The following is a 21,499-nucleotide window of genomic DNA, read 5'->3' on the forward strand; positions in this document are numbered from 1 at the left end:
ACTATATGAAGCTAATTTTAATTTACTTTTCTTTTATCCTGCACATTTCATGTGAAAAATGATATCCACCGTGTTTGATAAAGTGTAGAAATTGTGGCTTATTGCAGATCTCATACATTGTTCACCCAGGTCAAAAGTCAGGTATTTTACCCCAATTTTATATTTACTAGAGCTAGTTAAAGAGTTAAAATATGCCAAGTAAAATTGTAGGACACCAGATGTGGAAATTATTCTACATTTTTTGTTCTTTGCCAGTCACATGACTGATTATTTACTCATGTAATTTGGTATTTTATTTGCTGCAGATTCCCTCTAAGTATGTTTACCCTCCTATTTTTCTCCCTCTCCTCTCAGGCCCTCTCCTCTGTGTTCTTCAACCTGAATATTGACTCATTCACCAGTTACCACAGCATCTGTCGTTACCAGTTTCGGGATTGCCAGATCTCCGCCTGTCTATCCTCTCCATAGACTACCTGCAGGTGTTGGACATGTCTGTTTGCAACTTTTGTGAATGCAGAAGAAAAGAAAATACATGCACTTTAAGAGTGAAGTTAACTGAACCAAAGACCCTAACCTGAGGAAAACTTTGGTGATACCTGTTGTGGGAATTTTGGATATTTGTAATTCATAATCATAGTTTTGTCAGGTCAGACGCAGTTCAATGTCTCCTCTGTCTCACATTCTTAATGGATAATGCAAATAACTAACTCATGATGATATATTGGCACATTTGTGCATCTGTACCCTGTGTTAGAGACCTTGTGATGAGAGAGATTCAGAATGTTCAGAATTGTAATGTCTAAGGCATGTTTTTGTTTGGTCTAAAGACGTCACCCAACCAAGGCTATTGGCGTCCTGTCCCTCTCCCTAAAAGACTGTGCGAGTTTTGGCAAATCGTCATTCCCTGCTAGACTCTAACTTGTGAGGATGTGGGGATGAACGTATTTTTGTCTGCAGAAGAAAATGCTTTGGCAAAATAAACCACGGAGAAAAAGATGATCCTGTTTGTTGATCTTTATTGAAGAATCTATTTCCACAACAATTTGGCGTCCCTGGGTGGGCACCCGGAGTGAGAGGCACAGGCTGGACAGGACTGACGGTGAAACCTGTGCACAGTGGAGTGAAGCTCCTTCCTCAACCTCGCCACAAATTCAGCTGAGAAGTGGGGGCCTAACGTCCAACAGCAGGAGTGTCCTCTCACTGCTGGTGCCTACTGAACTCGGTGGAGGATCTCTTCAATAATCTCCGGTGAGTTTATTTTTGTTGGTGACGTCTAGGACAGGGTAAGAGTCCCTGAGCCGCAAATGGTTCGAGTCCATTTGCTTTTTTTTGTTGACGTCTAGAGGACGAGGGTGCCACTCCCTCTTTGCAAATGGTTTAAGTCTATTTGTTTGTTTGTTGACGTCTAGAGGACGTCTGGAGGATGAGTGTGCCGTCCCTCTTCCGCAAATGGTTCGAGTCCATTTGTTTGGTGGTTGACGTCTAGAGGACGTCCGGAGGACGAGGGTGAGAGTCCCTCTTCCGCAAATGGTTCGAGTCCATTTGTTTGTTTGTTGACGTCCAGAGGACGAGGGTTACCAGCCCCTCTTCCGCAAATGGTTCGAGTCCATTTGTTTGTGTGTAGACGTCCACTAGGGCCCTAGAAGACGAGGGTGCGGGACCCTCCTCTGCAGGAAGTTCGAGTCTTTCTGTTTTTTGACGTACAGTGTCTGTGCGAGGGCCGGCCAGCAGTCTGATCAGCTGCTCTCTTTTCAGTTCGAGTCTGATTAGTAGTACTGGTTTGTGAAAACGTTGTCTCACAGTTCGAGTCTGTTTGAGGTGAATTACAGCAACGTTTCCGGTTAGCTCATGAGCAAAGTAAGAGGTGATTCCGGACAGTATGGTAGATAGTTTGTTGTAAGTCTATATGTGCATTGTTCCCATGTGCGTCTCTTTTTTCTCTTTCCCTCTCTACCCCATCTTTGTGTGTGTGCGTTCATGTTCGAAAGCTGTGGAAAGAGGAGAGTGTGTAAAGGCTTTGTTTTAGCTCAAGGTCACATCAACGGTACTATCCTCCCTTTCCTTCGCGCTGAGGAAAGAGGGAGCATAAGATAATATAGGGAGAGATTGTTTTTACGTCAATAAATAACTAGAAACAAAATAAAGTAATTCAGTCAGTAGGGTGAAAACTCCGCTTGTGAAAACTCCTACAGGAATATATATATATGTATACTCATATAACCACTGCATGTACGATATGTAAAGCAACAATTAATAAGGTAACGTTACTGTCGAAAATAAATAAATATATAGATCTGTAAAAAATCTGTAACCCATAGATATATGTAGATCCATAAACTGGATTCTAGAAAATCTTTGAACGGGTAAAAACGGGTAAATCACTGACTGACCCACTTTTATCAAGGATGTTTGCATTGGAATGAATGTTGCAGGCCTGTGTGTGTGCGTATGTGTGTGCGTTCATTTAAGACATGTTTTGACTGACCAGATGACCAATTGAGATAATGTATGTGCCTTGGCAAACTGCTATCAGCATGTTGAGCAGCTGGCTTTCATGGTTCCGAGTAGAAAAGGTTAATATGACTCAGCTGTGATCCAAATTTAGAAAAAAAGCAAAATAGAATTTTTATATACATGCTGTAAATCAAACGAATGAAGTTTTGCGGACGGTATCATTTTGACAATTGAAATTCAAAAGTTGGGTGTGGCTATAAAGGCCAATCGCCATTTTTGAACAGTGGCGCAGAAGAAAATCGGAAATAGGTGTGGTTGTGCTATCAATCGCCATTTTGTAGTTGGGGCGCAGTTGAAATTTAGGTATTGGGCGTGGCTTGGAGGCCCGCCATTTTAAAACCTGGTCGCCATTTTGAATCAAACGTTGTGTAGTTTGAATTCTTGGTACACGTCACTTTTGCCAGGAGTGGTTTGGCAGACCGCCAGACAGGAGGGGGGTGCAACAGACAGAACCAGCTGAGAGGGACTAGCAGTTAGCTATAGGCCCTAGTAGCATAGCTACCAGAAAGGCTAAGCTAAGTTGTTAGCATTTACGATTGATTGCACCTATTACCATAGACTAGTTTAGCATAACTAGCATAGCTAATGCTAGGCTAATTAGCATTGAGAAAAATAGCATATCAAAATTAGACTGTGGGTATTGCCAAATTAAGTTAGCATTACCAATATAGCTAAAGCTAAACTAGCTAGCATTAAAGCTAAAGAGATGATGGTTCAATTGATTTCAATATCACTAAAGACGAGCTTAGCATAACCAAGGTAAGCTAGGCCCAAACTTACAATGTATGAAACATAGAAATAGCATCCTCAGAGAAACAATGAAGCACATAACTGACACGTCAGCACGACTCTACACAGACCTAAACTAAGTGAGATGGGGCCAACTCAAAGCAAACGCCTCGAAGGCGTAGCCCTAAGCCCAAATCTCCAGTACATGAACAAAACTACGGTGAATCTTGCGTTGACCAATTCAAATTTTGAGCCATTGAGTGCGGTTTTCCCAATACAGGCAATTTTAGTCTCAGACAATTGGATTCTGAAAAGTAACCTCAGACAGAAGGCAGCAGACAGGCAGGGAAAGGGTAACCTCTCCTCCCCCTCCTTCTTCTCTGTGTCTTAAACTAGATGCGACCCTCGACCTCGACTCGGCTCCTCTGACCAGGCTGGCTCCCCAACCAGCCAATCAGCAGCAGGCTCAGCAGGCTCAGCAGGCTCAGCCCCAGATCCAAGCCTGCACCAACACCGCACCAACCACTCTACCCCCTCGACGACCTGGCTGCACTGGTGAGGGGGAAAGGTGGCCAGCCGGCCGCCACGACAGGCAGATCCAGGGGAAGAGGCAGAGGACTCGGCCCCCGGCGATCGCGATCATCTACACAACCCCCCCACCTACGTGCACGAGCTAGCTCCCACTACACCAGGAGCAAAAACCTGAACAGCGTGACGAACATGAAAAAACTGTTCCCCTGTTCCCCTGTTCCCCAAGGTCAAGGATGGAGGACAGAAATATGCAGCAGAGCTCCTGACTTTTTGTCAGCATTTCCAAAGAGACAATCATCACAGAGGTCGTGAAAAAGGCAGAGGGCATGGCTGAGGGCCAAGGGGGCGAGAAGCTATTTCATCTGCGGAAAGCATGGACACTGGCGAAACGACTGCCCAGAGCGTGAACAATGGCAGACCAACCGCCAGGGATTCCGACACAGGGGCGATTGACTGGCCGGAGGACTGGGGAGAGTGAGGGGCGCATCTGGACCGGACACAGGCCATCCGAACGGAACACGTAAATACACCAACACATCCACATTCTCTCCACAACACAGTTTAAATTCCGTACTTCAGGCTATTGAATGCTTAGAAAACACACACACATCACAAAACTTGCAGGAAATGTATGCTTCACTAAACTTTGCCTATAAGAATCTACCCACACTAACACTCACTGTTGCAGACGTACCCCTCACATCCCTAGTAGATCCTGGAGCGACAGGATCTGTAATACGACACACCGATTTCAAAACAACACCCAAAATGAGCAGGAGTTGTGTTAGAGATCTTATGTGTGTGTTAGGCATAAACATTAAGTCAGGCTCAATGGCCTAACCATAATTAAAAATTATCTATACACTAAAACCTTTCTGACTTCTCCTGATAATGCGGCTACTTACCACTAACTATGGCTCCTCCCCCACTCGAGCCTCACTGCAGCACATTGTGCTGCACACATCTGCTTAAGGAAAGATATTCTATTTGAACAAACATGGTTTAAACATAGTACTCTGTGGGACAGTTTAGAACTGCAATGCCTGTATTGGGATAACACACGCTGTGCAATATCTGTTCGCCTGCCTAACGTTTCCTTCCAAGTGCCGCAGTTCCCGTATGTTTCCCTGATCAAAACACAGGAGCCGCACAATCTGGAACCTTGGTTGACAAAATGCATCAAGGCGACCGGATGGAATCAAACGGCCGACCCCGCAACTGAGCATCATGAAGGTTTAAAGGTGCATCGAATAACAATTCAAAAGGCAGTTGCTGCTCTTGAGAACGGTCGAGATTTAAACTTCAAAACCCAGAGGTATACTCTACATCACACTTCACTGCACCACACGGAAAGATAATGATTAATAATGTCACTGACGTACCAGAACTGAAACGAGGGCCACCGCAAGTGTGGGCACAACACCGGCACAATGTAGATTTGCTTAAAACAAATTAAAAAAAAAAAAAAAAAAACCTGCTGTAATCACCCAAAAATCCTTATAGGCCCCGCCAGCGACAGTATCCATTACGAAAAATAAGTATGTACGGTGGGGGGAAAAAAAAAGGCATCCACATACGCCAGACAAGTGAAGGGTTTGTCCAGGACTTGCAGGCGGTAAATGCAGCAATCCATGCACGTGCCCCTACAGTACCAAATCCTCATACAATTTTTTCACAAGTTCCACCTGAAAGTGAGTGGCTTTCGACTGTGTCAGGGGCTGTCGGAGTCTCCAACCATCCTCAACGCTGCTCAGCGTGAGAATTTATAGTCCTTAAGTCTGCCACAAAACAGCGCCTTGCTGGCACATGTGGATCATTTAATGATTTGCTCTCCTACACAGGAGGCTTGCGTCGCGGACACGCTAGCCTTGCTTACACACATTATATCGCAAGAGGGGAAAATACTTTCCCAAAAGTGCATCTCTGCATCCAAGAAATCCCAAAACCAATCACAAAGAAACAGGTTATGAGTTTTCTTGGCATGACATCATACTGTAGACAGTGGATCCCTGACTATGCAAGCATCAAGGCACCTTTGGCGGCCATTGCTCATGGTCAGGGTCTAGCAGCACGGGACAAAGTCCTTTGGACACCCGATGCAGAAAAAACATTCCACGATCAAAAGCTAGCTCTACAGACACTACCCACTCTGGGCCTCCCAGATTGCAACCGCCAATTTACACAAACCGTTGATAAAAAGGGACACTACATGTCCTCGGTCTTACTGAAGGATTACGGGGGCAAAAAAAAAAAAAAAAAAAAAAAAAAAAAAACGGTTGCATACTCATCCAAACTAGACCCTATGGCAGCCGGTCTCCCAGCCTGCCCTAGAGCTGTGGCAGCTGCGGAGAAGGCAGTCATAGCTTCTCGCGACATTGTCGGTTACTCTCCACTAACCTTGTTAGTCCCACATGCAGTCTTAATGATTTTGTTAGAGGAAAAAACCTCAAAAAATATGTCCTCCGCAAGATGGTTAAAATACAAAACCATTCTGCTCAAACTGCCCAATATCACTGTACGGAGCTGCACTGTACTCAATACTGCCACGTTGCTCCCTACTTCTGAGAAACAGGAGCCCTATGACTGTGTGGCTATTATTAATGAAATCTGTTCCCCCAGACCTGATCTTCGCGAAACACCTCTCACCAACCGCGACATGGAGCTTTTTGTGGGCTGCTCAGCATCAAGGGACCCAGGAAAAGGCCTTAACCAATCAGGTTTTGCAGTCACCATACACAAAACACTTTTGCCAGAACTTCTCCCAGCGAACTATTCAGCAAAAGCCGCTGAGCTTGTGGCCATGACTGAAGCATGCAAATTGGCTAGAGGTAAGACTGTCACTATTTTCACAGATAGCAGATATGCATGGGGGGTTTGCCACTCGTTTAAACAAATTTGGGCTAATCGAGATTTTCTCACTGCATCTGGCAAACCCATCACCCATCACAACTTGGTCGCTTCCCTCCTTGATGCTTTGCTGTTGCCACATCACATCGCCATATGTAATAGAAGAAAATACACATAAAACAGACTATGTCTCACTAGGAAATGCCCGTGCTGATGCTGCAACCAACGTTGCAGCTAAACAACCGCTGATTACAGAGCTTGCTATCACTTCCAGCCCGCTGTAACACCATACGCAGACTTACAAGAGCTGCAGAACAGAGCCACACCAAAAGAGAAATGGGCGTGGAAGCAAGCTGGCAGTGTGATGAAACAAAACGTTTGGTATGGGCCTAATGACAAGCCCTGTTTGCCGGATTATTTGTTTCACCATTACGCTAAATTGACGCATGGTCAAGACCACGCGTCAAAAGGGGGGATGACATGTGATATCCAAAGACATTGGATGACACGTGATATTTAAAGAAATTGGTTAGCAAAAGGGCTTCTCACTATACAAAATGATTTGTGATCTCTGCAACAAACAATGCAGGCAGAGGCATTAGGTTCAAACAGAGCGTCCATCCCCCAGCAGCGAGACCTTTTGATCACTTACAAATGGACTTCATAGAACTAACACCAAGTGAAGGAAAGGAATTTTTCTTCGTCATGGTCGACAGGTCAACAGTGGCAAAAGCCTTACTAACACAGATACTTCCCAGATGGGGAGTCCCCTTACAAATATCAAGCGACAATGGGACCCCTTTGTTAAATGCCGCACTTAAAAACATCAGTCAGTACCTCGGTTTTGACCTGAGGCGGCATTGCAGCTAGAAAATGGGACCCTAAAGAACCAACTAGCTAAATCCTATAAGTAAACAAAACTGCCCTGGACAAAGGCCCTCCCCTTTGTGTTGATGTACATGAGGGGGAGAATCAGGTCCAGAAATAATCTCAGCCCGTTCGAAATCCTGTTCGGTCGGCCTTTGCGAACTGGGATTGGGTCTGAGAGAAGGCAATTCCCTGAGACAGGGTGTTGTGAAGATGAGATACTGCAATAGTGTATACATCTAACCTCTGTTCTCTCTGATATTCACAAGCAGGTGAATAGCTGGATCCAGGTGAATGGGTAGTGGTCCAAGATCTGAGAAGGAAATCTTGGTGATCAAGAAGGTGGAATGGGCCCTACCAGGTGCTGCGGGTCACAGAATCCACACCTGCCACTGCAAAAGAGTCACGGAGCCATCAGACGACGCCCTTGTACAGTCAGATCCGAGGGAACCAGATGGCATCGATCTTCCAAGGCCAGCCACTCCAGGAGGGGTTGAGACGCCACCTGGACCTGTTGCCGGCTCAACACCTACTACTCCTGCCGCTGAACGAGTCCTACTCCAGCCTTGCAGATCGGAACGGACAGGAACTACACATCGTGGACATCGCCCCGGTCACCCGACTGGAGCAGAATGCCTGGTAACGAGCTGTGGCTCTAACCGCCAGGCGGATGATGAATGGCAGTTGTTATGTCTTAGCCCAACATCCTCACGGTGTGGGCATGGCACTGCCTGCGGCCTCGCTCCCTGGTTGGGGGTTCTGAACATCAGTGCCGTCAACTACGAGGGATCGACAGTCAGATTCAGAAACGTCACAACTACACTGAGTCAGGTGCATCATTCAGTGATGACGACAAACCACACACGGTTTGTGCCGTCACATCACTTGACCAAAATCTGGGCACGTCCATTTGCAACTAGACAGTGAGCGCCACGTGCAACAGCGCATGGAACGCTGCCTACACTAACCCTGAGTGCAAGAACGTGGGCCCTTACCTGGACAGACTGAACCTCACACACACCCACAGCCTTGCCTCTCAAGGGGGTGTGTGCCACATTATCGGGACAAAATGCTGCACCCATGTGCTTGCATTAGGTGACAACTTGACTCATGTTGTCGCCCACTTGAATGAACTGTTGAGAGAAAAGCAAAACTCAGAAGCTCATGACGGCTGGGACCTTGGTCCTGGCTCACGATGGGGGGATGGAAAATCCACCGCTGTCAGATTACTACTCCATGTGTTGATTGTGGTGGTGGTAATGTTGTTGGTCATTCGTTGCGTGCTGCCTTGCTGCAGAGCTCTCGTGTTTTCTTTAGTGAGCTCCGCCACGTGGTAGTACCCATGAATCAACATGACCCCAGATGAAGATCTGTGGGTACCACCGTTTTTGGATTCAGATATTGAGTCGAACTGATTTAAACACAGAATGTGAATGTGAGAGTGTGATTACACTACAACCACATGCGTGATGACAACAATAAAATTCTCACCCTTTTGTGCAAACCATGACATATAATTGTGTGCAAACTGTCTCACTCAGGTCTGCCTGCTTGCCTGTCCGACCTTAGCCCCTTTACCCTCTACAGCTTGACCAGACCGCTACAAAGGGGGGGGATTGTTTAGATATCCCTCGTCTCAACCCGGTGAAGAGTGACAACAGACTTTGTCAAGGGGGCTGTAGAAATTAGAAAGTTGCTGAGCGGTGACGGTGAGTGGGGGCCCTGTGGTTAGAAGTTTGGCCAAATACATGTATGCTGTATCCGCACCTTCTTTTTAATCATATTTTATAATTTTTCCCCTTCAGGGTGGATGTTTCAAGCCATCAGGTCAATTTCTGGCCTGTGGTAGTGAAAAAAAGAAAGGGGTTTATCCGTATTATGCTATTCATCGTTTGTTCCTTTCCACCTCAATCATTTATTACATGATAATTACCCTGTGTGACTATTCCAATCAATGTTTTTAACCAAATTACCTTTTTCATCTATAAAATAAAAAGCTTTTTCTCCAGTTTTGATGCATGCTATTTAAAAAATTGCTAAAAATTGAAATATAGATAAATTACAAATTTCCTTTTGTAGTGAACATAAAATGTTCAAAGGGGGGACTGTTGTGGGAATTTTGGATATTTGTAATTCATAATCATAGTTTTGTCAGGTCAGACGCAGTTCAATGTCTCCTCTGTCTCACATTCTTAATTTGATAATGCAAATAACTAACTCATGATGATATATTGGCACATTTGTGCATCTGTACCCTGTGTTAGAGACCTTGTGATGAGAGAGATTCAGAATGTTCAGAATTGTAATGTCTAAGGCATGTTTTTGTTTGGTCTAAAGACGTCACCCAACCAAGGCTATTGGCGTCCTGTCCCTCTCCCTAAAAGACTGTGCGAGTTTTGGCAAATCGTCATTCCCTGCTAGACTCTAACTTGTGAGGATGTGGGGATGAACGTATTTTTGTCTGCAGAAGAAAATGCTTTGGCAAAATAAACCACGGAGAAAAAGATGATCCTGTTTGTTGATCTTTATTGAAGAATCTATTTCCACAACATACCTTAATTCAACTGAACTGGCTGTGCAAAGTATGTAACTTCACCACTTCAAAACGACTGGACCTATTGAAACACAATAGATTACAACACAGGCATTTTGGTCGAAACCAGTCCATACCCTGTCTCCATTCTGATTGCCCTTGCACCTTTAGGAAATGGGTTTTATTACAGACCCATTTGTCCAGGTATAACCCAAGGACAACCAAGTCAGGCAAGCTCCTTTCCTCCATGTGCCTAGTGTGTAATTCATGCTTTTTTCGACACCGAAAGACAATATTTTGAGCACCTTAGTTGCCGTCTTAAAAAGTTTGAAACTGTGCCTTGTGTTTTTCAAGGTTGTGATTACAAGACAAATATATACACAACATTCCACAGTCATAAGAGCAGGAAACATAATCCACATTCAGTGGAATATTTAAAGACTTCTGTTTTTCATGAATACCAAAGCCAAACGGATGAAGAAAGCGACATTGTTGAAATTGAAAACGACTGTGTCTGTCCTTAAGGAGGATGAGGACTTGAACAAAACTATTATCAAGAGATTGGGGTTGCTTCTCCTTAAATTGGAATGCATTTTCAATATGTCCAATACATGCATAGATTTCCTTTCAGCAACTGTATCTGGCCCAGCTATTAAAGAAATTATACTGAGCACAGTTTTTTATGTGGAGATTAACTTAAACTCTCACTCATTCTTTACATAGATGACTTTGAAGTATGCAACCCTCTGGGAACGTCCCGCAAGAAGCATAAAGTCACGGCTGTGTTTGCAGACATCCCTGCTACCTTGCGATCTACTCTAACTTCCATTTACCTAGCCATTCTTTGTAAGGCAGGCAATGTCAACCAATATGGATACCCAAAAGTGTTGGAGCCATTGCTTAGAGACTTGAAATCCTTGGAAGATAATGGTATTTTTGTTCCTAGTCTGGGCAAAGTGGTCATGGGTACTGTATTTGCTGTAGTCACTGATAATATTGGCACTCACTCTATAGGTGGGTTTGTTGAAAGCTTTTCTGCCTCACACTTCTGTCGCTTTTGCCTTGGGGACTGTTCACAGATCCAGGAGCACGAAGTAGGAGAAGGACTGTTTCCTCTACGGACTAAGTCCAACCATACCATGCATGTCAAAGCAGCATTGTCTGACCTTGCTGAAGCTCATCACTGCGGAATAAAATTACTGAGTTACTTTCATGCCACGTTAGGTTATCCCCCTGACGCTTTGCATGATTTACTTCAAGGGATTGTACCTGTAGAAGAAATACTTCTCTCTTCAGGAGCTCAACCATTCCATCCGTCGATTTCCTTACAAGTGGAACGACAAAACAAACAGTCCACAAGCTATTCCCCGGACTTTTGCATCACGTAAAAGTGTAGGAGGCAACGCACATGAAAACTGGTGCTTATTGAGGATCCTGCCTTTTATGATTGGTGACAAAGTACCAGAAGATGACACAGCACGGGAAGTTTTGATGACCCTGAAAGATGTTGTTGAGCTTGTCATGTCTCCTGTCCACACAGATGAGACATTAGGATACATGGAAAGCAAGATCAGTGAACACCTTTACAGGTATTTAAATGTGTTCCCAGAGCAGAAATCATCCATGATGCTAACAATCAAAGGTCAACACTGTCAGTGTCCAGAATGACTCAAGTGGCAGTTGATATTCTAAAAGACAGTATTAAGGGGTCATTTGCAAGGAAGATCCCTGGGGCAGAGATTGTGAGCATGACAAACAAGGTCACCATTTTAGGCATGGACTATAATGATGGAATGTTGTTGCCCTTTGGATCAAGGATTGCCTGACTTTAGAGAAATACTTCAAATAATCATTGTGCATGAAAGCCCTGTTTTTGTTCTGAAGTTGCTAAGTGGAGCACCTGAGGAGCTTCAAAGTAGAGCCAACATGGGAGATTGAAATACTTCAGCATTCGAAAATGAAAGATGCATACCCCTCGGCTGCATATAATACGGCAGATGGTTGAATGGTGTCCCTTAAACACTTCATTTGTACATGAAAGTAGGTATACTTAAGTTGAATTGTTCTGTTACCATGACATATCAATCGTGTGCGTATTGCAAATAACAGTTATTCATTGCTTAACAACAAGACAACGACCGTCCACACAAAGGACCATGATTTTTAAAAAATATATAGCTCTAAAATAGTTGTAACACGGATGGATGGAGTGGTCCAGGCTACAGCTTTATAGTTGTGGTGTGGACATGAAAATGTTGTGGTTCAGGTCCAATACACACATAATTATAGATTTGATGTTGTAAACCTACTTTGAGTCCATAGTTTTTACTGATGAGAATAATGTTCAGATAGAGCAATGCTTTTATTACCCAACCATTGTCAATGTGCATTATATCAAATCCAGTCAAGAACATTGGATCTGGGAAGAATAGGGAATTTTAAAATGGAAGCTGTGTAGGAACACTGCTAATCATCTCACATATTCTGATATTTGTGGCTGTGAAGAACAATCTTCGTCTATACAGTAATATGAACTAGATATCAAGGGCAAGATTTCTGACTAAATCATGTTAAACACCAGACAAAAAGGAATTTTTCAATTGAAAATGTGTAGGAACCCTGTCACCACCTCTCCTGCATTCGTCTCTCCTATCCTCCCTAACAAATAATGACTAGCAAAGAGGCTTGTTATTTATGCAAATGTTTTGACTTATGTGTAAAAAATTCCAGTAAACTTAGCACGTAAATTTAACAGCTTTTAACAAACTCTCAATTTCTTCCCTTTCTCTCTACAGCTGAGGACGACATAGTCCAAATGTCAATGGCAGTCCAGTTTCGAGTCATCTTGGAAGAACACGATATACGGAAGTTGATTCTTCCATCGGGAATTCCTAATACGGTAGAAGATCTTGTTTCAATATTCATTGAAACGTTCAATTACACAGAGAATTTGGACTATTATATGAAGACAAAGATTTTGGGAACCAATTTTTCAGTGTCACCTCAACTGCTGATCTGCGAGACAAGGCCACTGTGAAAATAATAAGAAAAGAGCCTATGATTACCCTTGACTTGCATCCACTAGATGCATCAGGACTGTACTCTACACTGAGTTCACCGAGTGGACACCTACCCTGCAGATGACGAAGAATCCTCTCATGTGGATGACTGTGCACCATCCAGCTCACAAGACACCATTATTCTCCCTGTATCATGCCATGCTGCTCCATGGCCAGTGCCATTTCAAATCCTACAATTGTCCGCGACATTGAACTTATCCTCGCAGAGGCAAACAAATCATATCATGCTTCTGGAACATACTTCCAAGATGCAAGTGTCAAATCAGCCCTAATGTATGACCTTTCCAAAGTCATATTCTCTAACACGGCCTACCCTTCAAGTCGGCAAATAACCTCAGTGGCTGAAGCCCTTGCTGAGAAGTTTCCATGCCTTAAGGAGCCTGGGTCCTTTGCAGGGCTGTATGGCTGGCAGCAACGCATCAAGTACAAGATGCACAATTACCGTGCCAAGCTAAAATCACGCAAATATGCCTATCCTGAAATAGAAATAAGAGAAAGAGAAAGCTGCCGACCAATTCAGCCGCAGCCAAAAATGTAAAAAGGCCAAAGAAAGCGGAGGTAAATTACCTCCCTCCACATCTTGTTGGAGAAGGTCAGGACACGATGAGAAAGAGAGGCTTGAGTTAGTCAATGAAGTGAAAAAGAGGAATAATGCAAAGATAATCACAGAAAACAATGTCCAGAACCTTTTCAAGTCGAAGAGTGGAGTTGGTGACCCACAGCCCAGCTGTCAGTGTCTTCAAAGAAAGCTGGCCTGCGTTATTCAGTGAGGCTCAGGTAAGGGTGTTTGATGGATTTTTTTTTTTTTCACCAAGAACTATTGTTCATCTCATTTGTATACTTAAACTTTGAGAATTAGTGTTTGTCAAAAGTTGTTGTCCCTTTTACTCATTTACTAGATCAAAGAATAATTCCGTCATGTAACAACAGTTTCCCTGGAAGGGACGTTCATGTTGAAACTTGATGGGTACACACCACGTCTTCTGCAGCTGATGCGTGCCAAAGGAGGAGCTGCTGGTTCCAGGATGTGTCCTCTCATGGACACTGTAAATAAGCTATATTTTTCTTTCATTTTTTCCACAAAAGTGAAAAATACTAATTTGCAGAAAAACAGTTGAAGTCAAAAGTTTGTACTTAATTTGTCATTAAAACTATTTTTTAACCATTCAACAGACTTCATGTTAAACTATAGTTTGGCAACTCGTTTAAATACTGTGCTTTGTGCATGATACATTTTCCAATAGTTGTTTACAGACATTATTTTACATTTAATTCACTTCATCACAATTCCAGTGGGTCAGAAGTTTTCATACACTTACAGTAAGTTGACTGCCTTTAAGCAACTTGGAAAATTCCAGAGATTGTTGCCATGGCTTTCAAAGCTTCAGATAGGCTAATTGACATAATTTGAATCAGTTGGAGTTGTATCTGTTGGGCGTAAGTTTAGGATTACCGTATTTTTCGGATTAAAAGTCGCTCCGGAGTATAAGTCTCACCAGCCGAAAATGCATAATAAGGAAAAAAACATATATAAGTCGCACTAGAGTATAAATCGCATTTTTGGGGGAAATTTATTTGATAAAATCCAACACCAAGAATAGACATTTCATCTTGAAAGGCAATTTAAAATAAAAAATAGAATAGAGAACAACAGGCTGAATAAGTGTACGTTATATGACGCATAAACAACGAAGTGAGACTGTGCCTGGTATGTTAACGTAACATATTACGGTAAGAGTCATTCAAATAACTATAACATATAGAACATACTATACGTTTACCAAACAATCTGTCACTCCTAATCACTAAATCCAATGAACTCTTCTTCCTCTGTGTCACTTATGAACAACTCCGCCAACTCCAAGTAGCAAGAAGCATCTTTTTTTTCCACAATGCACTTCTGCCATGTCCCGCCCCCGCCGAAATTTGATTGGTTGACGTGTGTGTGACGATTGCTGATATACGCCTAGTCTCTTACGTGACTGACATAAATAGTAGCCCGGGCTATTATTTGATATTTTACGTAATGTGTTAATAATTTCACACATAAGTCGCTCCAGAGTATAAGTCGCACCCCCGGCCAAACTATGAAAAAAACTGAGACTTATAATCCGGAAAGTACGGTAAGTTATGGTTCAGAGTTAGTGTTTAAAATTGGTTTTGGCGTGAAAAATGATGCCATATCCTACAATCGATTTTGTGAAGTGCACAAGCCCCTCCTGCAGGAAAGCAATCCCACAACACAATGCTGCCTGACATCCCCTGTGCTTCACAGTTGGGACAGTTTTTTTCAGCTTGCAAGGCTCCCCCTCATAACCTGAAAAGCCACTCAGCAAAGGAAGAAGCCACTGCTTCAAAACTGCCATAACAGAGCCAGACTACAGATCTTAGAGAATTTTTGGAGAAATTTCCTCTAGTCCGATGAAACAAAAATTAAACTGTTTGGCCATAATGACCATGACCATTAAGAGAAAAAAGGGGGAGGCCTGCAAGCCAAAGAACACCATTCCAACGGTGAAGCACAGGGGTGTCAGGCAGCATTGTGTTGTGGGGGTGCTTTGTTGCAGGACGGAATGGTGCACAGGAAATGGCATCACGTTTCATGGAAACCCCTGACCAAATGGAATTGTGAAAAAGTGAATTAAAGATGAAATAATCTGTCTGTAAACAACTGTTGGAAACTGACTGATTATAGTTTGTTCACATGAAATCTGTGGTGTAAATAAAGAAATGTGTTTTAATGACTTCAATGTAAGTGTATCTAAACTTCTGACTTCGACTGTAAGTCTTATCACTAAAATGCATCACATTACAGTCCCAGAGCATTGAGAAAAGAAGGGATGCAGTTGTCCTCATTGCATACCTTGGGAAACAGCAAGAAGAGCTCTTTCTATGATTGCCAGGTATGTTATTAAATGATTGATCAACCCAAGGTATTCTCATGGTTACACATCCTCTCATTTCATCGCATGCCAGTTCAGCATGATCTGGGCTTGTGGTGATTTGTTGAGCTCTGTGAAAGTTTCTGATGTGATCATCTTGTTTATATTCTCAAATTTAAAATGCTAATGCTTCTTGTTTCTTTCTTTTAAACATGGAGGACAAACGCGGGGGCCACATGGACCATACCATAACGGTGCTTGTGATCCATAATACCACAGCAGAGGAGGATCCAGCAGAAGTGTCTATTGTGATTGACGGAAACCAAGTGCTCAGCGGGTGTGGAAACCGACCAAAGGCATGTATGCTGTTGATGGGACTGATCTATGCCCTCAACCTTGAGTATCCCAAGACGCTCAAGAACACCTTCGAAGTATTCCAGAAACCTTTTCTGGAGCTTGATGGGGCAAAGCTGCTTAAGAAGGTCCATAGCCTCAAAAGCAAGCTAATGGATTGAACTGAACAACAATCTGTCAGGGTCATTAAATGTAGAAAAATGTCAAACTAAACATACTACTGCTTGACAAAGGCGTTTGAATTTCTGTTAAACAGTTGAAAAATTTATGTTGAAGTATACATATGTCTCTACTGTCTAAATGAGACATAGGATAGCACTAGTAATTTGCAGATAGACACATTGGCCCTCATTTATCAAACGAACGTACAGCAGAAAAACGTGTGTACGACCACTTCCTGGCAAACGTCGGCATTTGTCAATTTGGACGTGAGCAGGAGCTACGATCAAATCTCACGTCTGGTCTGAGATCGTGTACGCACATTTCAGCCTGTGTATTTGCGGTGCAGCACAGCACTGAAAATAATGAACAAACCTCGCTACAGAGCAAGAGTGCCGATGTTGTGCCGTATTCAGCACCCCTGCCGTGAAATGCACCCCCTCGCATTATAGGTCATATTCTGGATCAGAAGGCTGTTGTTTCCACCTAAAGGAGTAGTTAATATACAGCTAACCCGCAACGGTCAGAACATTGGTTACTTACAGTCTTTAAACTATTTTAAAGAGTTTAAAATCACAAACTTCGATAATAGCGAACACAAAACAACACCTTGTTGTATGTTCTGTGGAAATACACTGCAGCCATAATTACAAAATGAATGAAATGGATCTTTTGAGCAAGTTGAATGTATTTGACTTAGCGTTTCCTAAATATAATCCCAGCTTTTCTTGCAATTCATATGTTCAAAGGTGTGTGCTTTTAATTGGGTTACCTGTATATAAACTACTCCTTTAGGTGGAAACAACAGCCTTCTGATCCAGAATATCACCTATAATGCGAGGGGGTGCATTTCACGGCAGGGGTGCTGAATACGGCACAACACCTGTCCAACAGGGCGCACAGGCGCACTCGGGTCACAGTGGAGCGCTGCTTCGAGTTGACTGCCTCCGTTATTCTTTTCCATACAGCGTTTTTATGGGCCCCTTTTATTCCACTCTAAAGACTGACAAAAAGCACATCTTTATTTTGCTCCATCTCGGATGTCAGGATGCCGATCTGTGTGTCGGAAAAGTTTCTTTTCTAACCTGCGTTCCTTCTCTCCGTGTTTGACCTCAGTGGGCGAGGCCTCCGAAACAGGAATATTTAGGGGCGTAACATATTAAAGACGATCGAATTCAGCCGCCGCATTTATCAAGTCCCGCTCATTCGTACGCTGAGATTGGTCAGATACGAATGTTTCATAAATCCCACGTGGGTCCTGCCATACGACCAATTCTGCGCTCAGATCTGCGCCCGTTTTCACGCAAGATTGATAAATGAGGCCCATTGAGTTGTGTAATTTTGTTTTTTTTAAAAAGGTTTATTATTTTATTTGAGCAATCTTAAATAGTTGTTCAGAAACCATATTTGAATCTGTAATGGAGTGATTGTAAGACAGTATTGAGTATTTGAGATGTTTTGTGATCTAGTTGTGCAGTAAGCTGCACATTATTGTAGAGCTGCAAAGAATGATTGACTATTGATCAATTATGCATTAATCACCAACTATTTTGATAATTGATTAATTGCTTTAAAGAAAGTTAACTCCAGGTTCTTAAATGTAAATATTTTCTGGTTTCTTTACTCATCTGTCAGAAAACTGAATATCTTTAGGTTGTGGACAAATTAAGACATTTGAGGGCGTCATCTTGAGTTTTGGGAAACACTGATCAACATTTTTCAACATTTTTCTGACATTTTATAGACAAAACAACTAATCGATTAATTATAGTCAGATTAATCATCTGAAAAATAGTTGCAGCCCTACATTATTGATATTCAAGAAATTGCACATTTGAAGCTGCCTCCTCCTCTCTTCCCTACAGCAATGGGTTGTCTTAACGGGTAGAAATGATTTGTTGCCTAGTTGTTCAGAAACTAACCACACTTGAAGCTGTTATGGATCGTAAGACAGTGTATGGTGTTTGAAATGTCTTGCGATCCAATTGTGCAGAAGGGTGGACCCTCAAATCCAAATTTGAACTGTTCAATATACTTTTGTTTCAGTTGAATATTCAGAGTGGTGTATCCTTTTGTACCTCCTATAATTTGTGATCAATCAGTTGATTTAAAAGAAGTTGCCATCTAGTATCAAGTATCATCTGCTGTGTCCGAAAATAAGTAAATCTGACCTTCCCTGATTAAGTAATGGTTAATTAGTCATATTGATTATTAATTATTAATAATTATTAAGTAGATTAACATTTGCCTAATAATTAAGAGTTAATATTACTCATTTTTATGAGTAATTAGTTGTGTAATGTATTGAGAAATTTTAGGTAGACCTAATTTATTTTAGTATTTGATAGCTGTTGAATTTAGGTACTATTTACTCAAAATATGGAATTAAATCTACCCAAACAAACTTGAGTGCAAATTGTTACCTTAGATTTATTGGGTAAATTCTATAGGTTGTTCTTTACAGTGTGCTGATCATCAGCGTCAGTGTGTAAGAAACTACCCGTTCATTTGTGTTGTAGTGGAGGAGAGCAGAGATGAATGTGGAGTCAGAAATCTATTCAGGGTTCTTACACCTTTTCCAAGGTCAAATTCAAGCACTTTCAAGGTCCGTTTTCAACCTTTTCCAGCTCTTACAGCTGTGGTAAATTCCATATTTCTACAAATACATACATATTGAAAATGATTAAATCATATTAAAGAAAGATGGTGTTTTGCTAAACTAATATGAAACTAAATTCATGAAACTAAATCCCCAAAGAAATGTAAGTCAAAAGCAACTGGACTTGGTTGTCAACTTGCTTTTGACTTACATTTCTTTGGGGATAACGATGACCTGGACAAATGAGAATATTCACAGGCTCATGAAACTAAACTAAATTTGTGTCTTGTGACATAAGAAGGATACATTTTAAATATTTAAATTTATATTCATGAGCTATTTGTTGTAATGGATACAACTTCAAGTATTTTCAACCACTTTATCCAAAATCCAAGCAGTTTTCAAACCTTGAAAACACAACATTAAAATTCCAGCATTTTCAAGGATTTCAAGCACCTGTACCAACCCTGTATAATTGTCAAACATTATTGGTTCCACCATTTCAATCATTTCATTTTACATGTAAATCTAAAATTTGAAGAATGTGAAGTCTGAAAAAACATTTGGTCAATTCTGAATAATTTAGGGTATTCATGTTTTTCAGAAACTGGGATCTGCACCCATGCCTCTAATGATTATCAATCATTAGAATCAGGTGTGTTGGTAGAAACATAGACACCCAGGGCAGTACCTCTGTTATAGCCTAGCTATATCACACCAGTGCCCACCTGGTGGAGTGCAGCCTACTTTTGGAATACTCCTTAGAATCCAGTGTTTGGTTTATGATAAAAGTCAGGAAGTCATTAAGTACCTTCTCATTTTCCCACTAGCCTACATCCCTCTGAGTCTGACACTTTCAGAGTTTCTTACCCAGACATCTTAATGAGCTGCTGCTGCTGGCTCTGCGTCTGTCCGCTCTGTCGGAAGACCGGCTGCTGCTGACTGAACTGCGGGGCGGAAGCCGCTTGGTTCCCCATCCTCCGGGTCCGGACCTGGCCGCCCAAGTTGGCGGTGAGCTCCACGTTGTACGTTTGCGGCTGCCCTGACGCGCCGTGATGCGTCGAGATCGAGCTGACTCGCACCCCGCCGTTCGCCCCGGCCGCCCCCCGCCCGGGCTGGAGCACGTACAGCCTCCTGAAGCCGCCGTGGCTCTGCTGCTGCTCCGCTGACACACGTACCGGGGTAAGAAACAACCCGAACGAAAAGAAGAGGCCCCATCGAATCCAAGCCATTTCCACAGCGAATAGGAAGTTTAAAAAAATAAGTTTTAGGGATATAGAGGTCCAGGTTATTTCGGCTACGTGAAACACTCCTTTTACTTCTGACGGTTTACGTTCACGAAAACGGTTGTATTCCGGAGCATATTCCTGTAGGTAGCGACCTCCAACCCGGTATGAGAGCGCACTAAATAAGCTAACGTTACACAAAAAAAAACGATGGCTTCACTCTGAAACGTTTGAGACCATGTAAATAATGCAGTGTGGAAAAGTTCCCCTGGCGTTTAAAGTGAATGTAGCTCAGCTTTCTGTCTGCCTGCTCCAGGAGGGCCTCCTCGCTGCCTGCCGCGGGTCCACTGAGCAGGGTCTGAGTCGGTCCGCAGTCACAAGAGCCTGAGAACTCTAGGAAAGTTTCTCTGTTGGAGGTGAACGGAGTCAGCAGCGCGAGCAGCCAGCCTCCAGACGTGACGTCGGAAAGTGTGTGTTGTTGGGGAGGGCGGGGGGCTACACACTAACCCCAAGAACATTTGCTGAGCGTTTCTTGGGGCCCATGGGTGTCAGGGGACTCGAACCAAAGCCCCCGCCCACACACACACACACACACTCACTGACTGACCCACTCCGCCCACACTCACTGACTTACAGTTCAAATGTGTAAACTCTTCAATATATAGCAGTCCAGACTGTGTTGAGTTCCACTCACCCCCTCAGCAGGTGGTAGTGATCACTACAGATACTGATGTATGCCATGAGACTGAGATTACAACTTAACTGTCGTGTCCTCCTATCATAAGACGATATAGGCCTACTATTATCTTTGTGTTCACAACCGCATTATCTCAAAATAAATAATTCTGTTGGTGCTTTTATCATTTTAAGTCCAACATATTCTTTATAAAAACAATAAAATTACATTTGAATGTAGAATCTGTAGGCACAGGCACGTTGTTACACCTGGGCATGCGGGGCTATAGCCCCGACCTCTGTGCCGTCAAATAAAAATATTAAAAAAACATAATGATGATGAAAATAGCCCAGTACAGTAGACTTTTATGTGGTTGCATTACCAGCAGCCACAGATGCAACACTGTAGTAGTGAAAACTGCAAAATTCTGACGTGTCCACACTGATAAGTGTTTTGTCGGTGTTTCGGTTTAACGAGTGATCCTGTTAACTGGAGACTTTCA

General features: G+C 42.7%; 1 protein-coding gene across 8 annotated transcripts in view; it reads right to left on the reverse strand.

Annotated features, from left to right (window-relative positions):
* ltbp1 (latent transforming growth factor beta binding protein 1) overlaps positions 1 to 20,715 on the reverse strand; it is a 220,520-nt gene extending 199,805 nt beyond the window's left edge. For all 8 annotated transcript variants that reach the window (XM_083922851.1, XM_083922848.1, XM_083922847.1 and 5 more), the window contains exon 1: positions 19,966 to 20,715. In XM_083922851.1, coding sequence (XP_083778977.1) covers positions 19,966 to 20,327 — 362 coding nt within the window. In that variant the 5' untranslated portion in view covers positions 20,328 to 20,715. The remainder of the gene's footprint in view (positions 1 to 19,965) is intronic.
* Between the last annotated feature and the right edge of the window lie 784 nt (positions 20,716 to 21,499).

This window comes from Echiichthys vipera, assembly GCF_963691815.1.
Source record: "Echiichthys vipera genome assembly, chromosome: 11".
In the NCBI taxonomy this organism is placed as follows: Eukaryota; Metazoa; Chordata; class Actinopteri; order Perciformes; family Trachinidae; genus Echiichthys; species Echiichthys vipera.